Genomic DNA, 10,049 nt, shown 5'->3' on the forward strand with positions numbered 1-10,049 from the left:
ACTCGCACAAGTATGCAACACTTCCTGAAAAAACAAGCATATAAGATGCTTATACTTCTTAACCAAAGGATCTTTATATCCAACAGACACAAAATATCCGTTCGACTGTTGGAAATTACTTTAACTGCTCATCTGATGTCGAAGTAATTGCTGCATCGCCACCAAAACCCACCATCCCTTAAGCTAAAGTAGACCGAGGTAACCCCTATATTGGCATATTACTAAGATAAACAGGAGGCACTGTAGAATCATTTAGGAGGTGAGCTTGTCAATCTGAATGTGCAGGGACGCTGTCCTCGACAACCCAGCTCCCGCTGGCAGCTTGGGCGGAACTGTGAAAAAGGTCAGCTCTTTCACGTCGACGTCGCTGGGATCCTTGTTGCTTGTCACCTTGATTTCTACCTTGACGGCATCGGTCCTTCCTTTGGGCTCCCCCGGCAGGCGGTTCGCCCATAGCTTGGCTACGTAGTGTGGCAGTGGGGACGCCCCCGCCCTGATGCAGATGACCGACACCGCCAACCAAGAAAAACGCGTGACCGTCCTCCTCCGTGAACAGTAAGAGTCGTGGCTCCGACAGTCGCACTTGAAGCTGGAGCACATTGTCATACTGGATCCTGTGCACAGGCATGGGATGAAGGGTGCTGATGTGGTGGGAGAGTGCTGGCGACAGGCCTTCGTAGCCGCAGACGGGCATGGGGCATTTGCAGGGCGCGAGCGGACACACGCTTTTGTGATCGGCGAGCTTGTGGTAAGTGACGTAGAGCCCACAGCCTTCGTGCGGGTACTCCACCCTCACCGAGGAGAGGATGGCGTCCATCGCCGTGTTCCGCACGTCGAAGCCGCCGCCGCGCTCACACTTTTGGCACCGCCACTGGTTCCCGGGGCGCTCGCCGCGATAGTCCGCATAGGCCAGGTGCTCTTCCGTGCACTGCACAAATCAATTGAATAGCACATCAATCAAGAAACCTGCACCTTGCTCGATCTACCGACTGGACGAGGTGGATTCGAATCTCATACACTAGAGGCGTCAAGGGGCGGAGGCACAAGGGGTAGTTGGGCAAAGTGAGGTCCATGGAGACCATAGGGAGCTCCATCGTTGGGTCTTGTTCTGTTGGCATGATCTCGCCCTCCTCATGCACAACCATCTCTCTCTTTATGGACGGGGCATTACAAAGTTTTACCATCACATATTCATACTACTTCAAGGTGCATTAAATCAACACATGCAAGTATCAAAAGGAAAGTCACGGCATGGATGCATTCATTGTAATTAATGCATCAGTAAACTCAAATTATTAAAATATATCGAGTGCACTACTTTGTGTGTCGCGTCAACTCATACAACAATGAGAGGTTTGATTACAACGCCCTCTCCCTCGCCCATGAGCGTGGTGGCTCACAGGACTAGAAGAAGCTTTCACTACATGCTCTCCCTCCCGCACGCAGTGGACATGCAGCAGTTCCTTCGGTGTCAGATGGCCAGAATCATACTAGTAGTACTCCACTGCAGTAGTACCATCATTGTTCGACTTCCCGAAGAGGCGAAGAGCCAAGCACAACCCGGACGCTCATGTGGCAGTTTCATGTGTAGGGGAGGTAGTATAGTGACATTGTCTAGGATTGTGTGTACCGTGCCTCCAAGCTTAGAATTATTGGAGTCGGTTCCATGCTATGAGGCCGTCTCGAAGCATTTTTTGATTAAAATAATCTTCTTGTCCTACCTGTCATCCTGGTGATTTTAGTTTGCATGCTCATCTGGTCAAAACAGGAATATATATTTGAATTTGTGGTGGGGTAAATGTTAGAGGTTGTAGCAAATATATTGTACACTGCGGGTCTTTTAGCCATGTTTAGAGGCAAGCATGTGGGGCCAGTGCTGTGATGTGTCGCGTTGACTCGTACAATGAGGATAAGCTTGATTTTACTACTACATGCCCTCTTCCTCGCCCATGTGTGCGGTGGCTCGCAGACGGGGATAGGCTTTTGCTTACTACAACAAGCTATCCCTCCCGCACCCTCTGGACGGACATGCAGCAGTTGATTAGATACTTTAGAAGTAGTAACATCATTGCTCATCTTCTCGAAGAGGCAAAGAGCCAAGTGATGATGACATGTACCTAGGGTAGGGCAATAGACCTGATCTAAGCACCCTTCCCAAGGACACTACCCTACAGTTAAAGACATTCGAAGGACATCAAATTCTACCGACTGAAATCACCTCAGGATGCAACTCACTCGACCATGGGTTCCACTCGGACAACCCAATTCTATTCGACCAAGATATAATCATTCGACCACATCAGAAACCACTCGGAGTACAGAAGATCTAAGGTCACTCTGGATGGCAACGGTCAGGCGTTCACTCCGTAGTCTTAATGATCATTTATATAACTTTAGTGTTCTATATATGTAACTTCGCGCATAATCCAATCGACCGGCCTCCGGGCACCGAGACGTAGGGCTGTTACTTCCTCCGAGAAGGGCCCGAACTCGTAAATCTTGCATGCACAACTTCACCGTAGCTAGGATCTTGCCTCCTCATACCTACCCCCATTCTATTGTCAGACTTAGAACCACGACAATTGGCGCCCACCGTGGGGCCGGTGTCTTAGCGACTTTCCAGTGAGGTTGCGATTTCTTCGAGTCCTATCATCATGGTTTCCAGCAGAGGTTTGGCTGAGGGCTGCGAGATCTGTCTCAGCGCGCTTGTTTTCATTGTTGACGACTCCTCTTGGCTTCAGGAAGCTCCCCTCGACGTCGAGACACTCCCCATCTGCGGGGCGACACACTTTCACGCGTGCATTCACGGCATCCTTTTGCGGCAGCCGTCGACGCAGTATTGGTCAGCACCTGTGGTGTCTTCGCTCCCCGCTGTTCACCGTCCCAAGTGGTCCGGTCGGTCGCGGCTTCAGCGGTGGGTGAAGCACATGCGGTGGCACGTCGGTCGGCCACCCCTCAAGTCGTGGCAATCGAGCCCGACGAATCTCTCTATGGCCTGTTCGACCTGTCGACTAGCTCCGTCGAGACCCTATCCGAGCGCGACAGCAGCGACCCCGCGGTGGAGGTCCTGATGGTCGACACGTTGCGCAGCCCGTCTGGCATGCGTCGCAATGGCGGCGACGACGGCGGTGGCGATCCGTCGCGCGTTCACGAGGAGTACCACCCCGAAACCCTCTCTTCTCAGCAGAGGGAGGAACTTCACCGCTGTAATGTGGAGGCGCTCCACACGCCCATTGTCAGAGAGACCTCTGTGGCTCGGGCCTTGGAGGCGGCGCACTTGGCCACTTTGGCTGAGCGCACTCGACTGGAGAACCTTCAGCATGCACTCGACGAACGTGCTCGGCGGCAGATCCCCGAGTCCAGTCGACGACAGCGATAATGGTTCCTGCCTGAACCACAGGTATACCGCACTCCGATTCAGAATCTTACAGCTGCAGCCCGTATAGCAGAGTCTATTCAGTCGTCCCAGTCGGAGGCTAGAAGAGGAAGAGGTTTGATGCAGATCAGAGCGCTGCTCCGGGCAGCAGGAGAGCAGAACACTGCACTATCTCAGTCGCATAACAGAATTCATAGTAGATCTTTGGGGGCTGACACAGTTTAGTCGGCTCACAGCCCAAGATCGCCTCCGCGACGCGAGGGACGAGGGCATCGCCAAGGACAGTACTTGGGTCGGAACCACGAGCAGCACGATCATCAGCTCGACCGTGATGACCACCGTCGAGTGTCTACGCCCGCTTCGAGGGGCGGATCATATGTGCCCCGCATTATGATGATAGGCGCCCGTACAGCAAGGATCAGAGGATGCCAGTTGACCCAAGAGAGCTAGGGTTTGATGCACGGTCAATTCTGGTGCAAGGTCTGGTGGACAGGAACCGAGCACACGGAGAAGGGCAGGACAGAGATTGCCCGACTGGATGCAAAGTGCATGTTTCTGCTCCCGAGTGTTTTCGCGGAGCCATCAGGGCTGCAGAGATCCCTCCCAACTTCAGGTTGGCAACTGGAGTGAGTAAGTTCACTGGTGAATCGAAGCCTGACACTTGGCTTGAGGATTACCGAGTGGCTGTACAGATCAGTAGTGGAAACAATGAGGTGGCCAAGAAGCACCTTCCCTTGATGCTTGAAGGGTCAGCTAGGGTTTGGTTGAATCAGTTGGCTCCGGGCAGTATATTCAGCTGGGAGGAGTTAGCTCGAGTGTTTGTCAGAATGTTCAAGGGCACATGCAAACGACCTTCAGTGTTGACAGAATTGCAGCATTGTGTGCAAAAACCGAATGAAACTTTGAGGGATTACATCCAGAGGTGGACCACTTTCCGTCACACTGTGGAGAATGTGTCTCAGTATCAAGAAGTTTGCGCCTTCAAGGAGGGTGTTCGGTATCAGGAGCTTTACCTGAAATTCGGTCGGATAGGAGACATGACTCTGACCTGAATGATGGAAATAGTCACTCGGTACGCAAACGGTGAAGAAGAAGACCGACTCCGCAGTGGCAAGGGCAAACTAGTCGGCCAGGATACTGGAGGAGGTAATTCCAATCTGAAGCAGAAGCGCAAAGAGGAACCTGCGGGTCCTGGAGAGGTTGTAGTCGTGACCCAAGGAAAATTTAAGGGAAAGCCTAAAGGGCCCTGGATCCCCAAGAAGGTGAAAGATCAAGCAGGAAACAATGTGTTGGATTTGCCATGTCACATTCACATCAAGAAGGATGAAGAGGGTAATCTGATTTATCCCAAACATACCACTCGACAGTGTTGAGTCCTCATACAGCAATTCCGAGAAAAGCAACCCAGTGAGAAAGAGAAAGAATCTGATAAGGACGAGGAAAAGGAGGATGATGATGAAGGATTTCCCAATGTCAATTTCACTTCGGTGATTTTTGCTGACATTGAAAGCAAAAGTCGACTGAAGGTCATCAACAGGGAAGTAAACATGGTTGCTCCAGCGACAACGACATATTTTAAGTGGTCAAAGACTCCCATCACATTCGACCAGTCTGACCACCCGCCGCACATCACCACCCCGGGAGGCAAGCGTTGGTGGCCGACCCAGTCATTGGGGGCACCCAATTGACCAAAGTCTTGATGGATGGTGGTAGTGGTTTGGACATTTTGTATGTTGAGACCCTCCGAGGGATGGGCATTCCGATGTCCAAGCTCAGCGAGAGCAACATGCGGTTCCACGGAGTTATCCCTGGAAAGAAAGCCGATTCACTTGGCCAGATCACGCTTGACGTGGTTTTTGGTGATTCAAAGAATTACCGTAGGAAAAGTTGACATTTGAAGTTGTGGATTTTCACAGTGCCTATCATGCTATCCTGGGAAGAACTGTGTATGCTCGTTTCATGGCTCGAGCATGTTACGTATACCTCAAACTCAAGATGCCTGGCCCTAGGGGCATGATTATAGTCACTAGTAATCGACAGCGAGCAGAAGAATGTTTCCAAAAAGGTTCAAAGATTGCCGATGAACAGATGGCATCAGTAGAAATGGAAGAATACAAGAAGACTGCAGATCCGAGTGATTTGGTGAGAGCTAAGAAGCCTGCTTCAGACGCTGCATTTAAGTCGTCTAGTGAAACAAAGTCAGTTCATATTCACCTGACTGATCCCAATGCTGCTCCGACTCATATATCAACAACACTCGACAGCAAATAGGAAGAAGCGCTCATCCAGTTCCTCCGTGAGAACTGGGACATCTTCGCATGGAAACCTTCTGACATGCCAGGTGTACCCAGGGGACTGGCTGAGCACCATTTGTGAGTAGACCCGAAAGTAAAACCTGTCAGAGAGCACCTTCGACGGTCCGCCGTGGATAAAAGAAAGGCAATTGGTGAGGAAGTGGCTTGGCTTCTGGCAGATGAGTTCATCCGAGAGATTTACCACTCTGAGTGGCTTGTCAATGTCGTCATGGTCCCCAAGAAAGATGATTCACTCCATATCTGTATTGGATTCAAGCATATCAATCAGGCCTGCCCAAAAGATCACTTCCCTCTCCCACGCAATGATCAAATAGTCGACTCGACTGCGGGATGTGAGCGATTGTCCTTCTTGGACGCATATTCCGGGTACCATCAGATCCGACCGTATGGACCCGACGAAATAAAAACATCTTTTATCACCCCTTTCGGGTGCTTTTGCTATGTTACTATGCCCTTTGGTCTCAAGAATGCTGGTGCCACATTCATGCACATGATACAGAAGTGCCTGCTCACTCAAATCAGTCGGAATGTAGAAGCATACATGCATGACATCGTGGTTAAGTCACATAAGGGTTCCGACCTTGTCGGATTTCCGGTTCCGGCAGACCCTTGAGGTTCGAACACTAGGGTGCGCGCGGAGATCTCTCCCCTACCTATCTACGTCCAATCTCCTCGCGTGATCTAAACTGGAAACAATGAACAACACAAGGGACACAAGGTTTATACTGGTTCGGGCCACCGTTGTGGTGTAATACCCTACTCCAGTGTGTGGTGTGCTGGATTTCCTCAGGGGGCTGATGATGAACAGTGCAAAGGGAGAACAGCCTCGCGAGAGGTGTTCTTGAGCTGGTGCGATGAACTACTAGGGTGAGTTCAGTCGCCTCTCTCTCTCTCTCTCTGCTAGGGCTCTACCAGATTTCTGGATATCCCTCTACTCTGTGTGGCTAGTTCTACTTATAGAGGCCCTGGGCCTCTCCCCAAATAATGAGCGGGAAGGGCGCCAACAATTGGCCATTTTGAAGGGGAACATATAGTACAAGTTATCCTGACCAAAGGTGGTCTTCGGCTGCCAAAAGCACTGGTGATGACGCCGTCTTGGGCTCCACGGTGACCTCCATCCTGCCGCTCTGCTGGTCTTGGTCTTGTTGCACCGGAATGGTAACCTTTGCCCGATGCCTTGGCCTGCGCTTGCCCCTTTGCACCGAAGGGGAAACAAGGACACTGCACAGGCCGGCACCCGCCTGGCGCCCGCCTGGTCTCGATCGTCATGGCTTGCGTCACGGGTTCCTCGCGAGGTACCCCTGCCTTGATCTCTCCGCCTCCTTGCGAGCATGCCTGATGAGGCTGCCTCTAAGGATGCTTTCTGTCATCCTCCCCGCGAGGCTTGCGCCCTCGCGAGGGTCTTGAGCTTGAGCTGATGAAGATGGGCCGCGCTGGGCCCCCACTTGAGCCACGCCGCAGGCCGCAGGCAGGCAAGTCTGGGGACCCCCGTTCCCAGAACGCTGACAGTAGCCCCCGGGCCCAAGGCGCGCCCGGGCTTGGCCTGGCAGGGAAGCGAAGGGGTAAGCGCGAAGCGCCGCGGGCCCCTACAGCCTGCGGCCTTGGGCGCCGCGTGGCGGTTGACTGGACGTGGGCGTATGCGCTTCCCCATGATGCCTCGGCGACCGCACGACTTGACAAGTCCCTGCATGCAGAGAAACCGGTTATGATTACCTGCGATCATGGTGCTCGACGGTTGGCCTCCTCCGGCTATAAGTACGGGGCTGGGTGAGCCCCTTCAGTCCATCCCTTCTTGCTGCTCCTTTTCTTCTTCTTGGCTACTCGCCGTCCCCATGGCCCCAAAGAGATTCTCGGCCGCGGAGAAAGGAAAGGCCCCCCGGGCAGGTCCTGACCCCCCTGACCAAGCGCGGCCGAGGCCGCCCTCGCCAGTATACCATGGTCCTCGTGGTAGCCTCCCGCGGCCATGGAGGCGGTTCCCTGCGCGGTGGTGAGCGCCCGGTTGCCGACAGGGGGCACGCCGTGGGTGTGCGCCCCCCTAGGCCACGCTTTCCCTCTACAGAGGTGCTGCCGGAGTTCATCGTGTGGTCGGCGGACCCATCCAGCACCTGGCTCCAGCTCCCCCGTTTCTTCGTAGATGAACTGCCGGCCAGCGCTCACTGCGGCTTCTGGCTCCAGGCAGATGGCTGCAGCAGCAGGGCCTCCTAGGCTTCGCTAGAGGTCTCCGTCTCTGGAAACGGGGCTATGACACGCAGCTGGCAAACGTTTGCCCGCGCGTGCGGCCTGGGCCTGTGGTGTACCCTGTACGTCAAGTTCGATGGCGACGCCACCCTCTACGTGAGGGTGTTTGGGGAAGATGGTCGCCGTGCCGGGTGCTGCCCTGAAGACGACGACCGCGGCCGCCTGCCCACCCCTGGCACTAACCAGGATGAAGATGGCGACTGGCGTACAGGCGGTGGTGCTCGGGGTTCGCTGAGCTTCGGCGACCCCCTCTCAGGCAGCAGCTCCTCCAGCGGTGGCCGCGACCAGCCCCCGCGCCGTCACGCCCGCCTGGGTGAAGGTAGTGGGTCAACCCGCCGTCGCGCCCTGGTGAAGCGAGAGGAGGGATCCGCCTGAGCCCCAGGAGCAGCTCGAGCCTTCGCTGTGGGCTAGCGCAGGACGAATCGCGCCCGTTTTGTTTTCTTTCTTATCCTGCATAGAAATGGAAAGTAATGTAGGGCCCCGCGGGGGCGTGTTAGAACTGCTGTTGTTTAACCATCGTGCTATTTCCGCTATTTCTGTGCTGTGTTTCCGCGCAACGCACCCATGTGCGAGAACTATTTTAGCTCGGTGGGGCTTGGCGCGGTCCTCCCCTCCCGAGGTCGTGGCCTCGTCGTGCGCTTCGTGCCCTGCAAGGATCAGTAGGAGGGGTAGCTTATGGTCTGGGTTGTGGGGGCGGTCGGCCTAGGTCCTGCGCTCGTGTCGCGATGCCAGTGGGGCACGGACTGGGAGGGGTGCTCCCGCAGAGGACTCGAATAGGAAAGCTCCAAACGATCGGGGCAGAAAACACTCGCGAGGGCGCCCGCGACTCCCTCACGAGACTTCTGCGAGAGAAAACGAGGCAAGCGAGCGAGAAAGACAAAGAGTCACAAGCCAGGAACGTCAGCAACTCCAATAAAACTTTAAACGGGAATAAACAAGCCAACTGCAGAAAGCAAATGGGAAAGCCGCGTCCGGCACCTATTCTAGTCTTCGACGTCTTCTCACCAGCGCGGAGCTAAGTGCTACCACTGGGTGTGGGCGGGAGCCCCCGAGGCCCGAGGGTGGCACTCCAGAGACTACGGGGCGTGTACAGCCCCACTCATTATTACGTGAGAGTGTCACGGGCGGCGAGCTTCACAGGCATTTGCCTTCTTCACAAGCACCGGGCCTTTCCCAAAATGCAGCAGCTTCACAGGCATTCACCTTCTTCACAGGCACCGGGCCTTTCCCAAAACGCAGCAGCTTCACAGGCATTCGCCTTATTCACAGGCACCGGGCCTTTCCCAAAATGCAGCAGCTTCACAGGCATTCTCCTTCTTCACAGGCACCGGGCCTTTCCCAAAACACAGCAGCTTCACAGGCATTCGCCTTCTTCACAGGCACCGGGCCTTTCCTAGGCGCTAGGCCTCGCTGTAGGATCTAGAAGTAGATGTGTCTAGAGGGGGTGATTAGACACTTAATGCTAAAGTTGCAATTTTTAAGCTTTTTCAGTTTAAGTGGAGTTTAGGCACAATTTCAACACACACAATACATATCAAGCAAGCATGCAAAGAGTATATGAGCAGTGGAATGTAAAGCATGCAACTTGCAAGAATGTAAAGGGAAGGGTTTGGAGAGATCAAACGCAATTTGAGACACGGATGTTTTTCCCGTGGTTCGGATAGGTGGTGCTATCCTACATCCACGTTCATGGAGACTTCAACCCACAAAGGGTAACGGTTGCGAGAGTCCACACAGGGCTCCACCCACAAAGGGTAATGGTTGCGCGAGTCCACACAGGGCTCCACCCACGAAGGGTCCACGAAGAAGCAACCACCCACAAAGGGTCCACGAAGAAGCAACCTTGTCTATCCCACCATGGCCATCGCCCACACAGGACTTGCCTCACTAGCGGTAGATCTTCACGAAGTAGGCGATCTCCTTGCCCTTACAAACTCCTTGGTTCAACTCCACAATCTTGTCGGAGGCTCCCAAGTGACACCTAGCCAATCTAGGAGACACCACTCTCCAAGAAGTAACAAATGGTGTGTAGGTAATGAACTCCTTGCTCTTGTGCTTCAAATGATAGTCTCCCCAACTCTCAACTCTCTCTCATAGGATTTGGAGTTGGTGGAAAGAAG

The 10,049-nt window shown here is 53.8% G+C and overlaps 1 protein-coding gene across 1 annotated transcript; it reads right to left on the minus strand.

Annotated features, from left to right (window-relative positions):
- Positions 1-252: 252 nt before the first annotated feature.
- On the minus strand, positions 253-1,094 carry LOC147970972 (uncharacterized). The gene is made up of 3 exons (XM_087523756.1): positions 987-1,094; positions 609-928; positions 253-493 (listed from the first exon to the last, which is right to left on the minus strand). The coding sequence occupies exons 1-3, from the start codon at positions 1,092-1,094 to the stop codon at positions 253-255; spliced, it is 669 nt and encodes a 222-aa protein (XP_087379882.1).
- Between the last annotated feature and the right edge of the window lie 8,955 nt (positions 1,095-10,049).

Source organism: Triticum urartu, chromosome 5A (assembly GCF_056163025.1).
Source record: "Triticum urartu cultivar PI428250 chromosome 5A, HENAU_Tu73, whole genome shotgun sequence".
NCBI classification, from domain to species: Eukaryota; Viridiplantae; Streptophyta; class Magnoliopsida; order Poales; family Poaceae; genus Triticum; species Triticum urartu.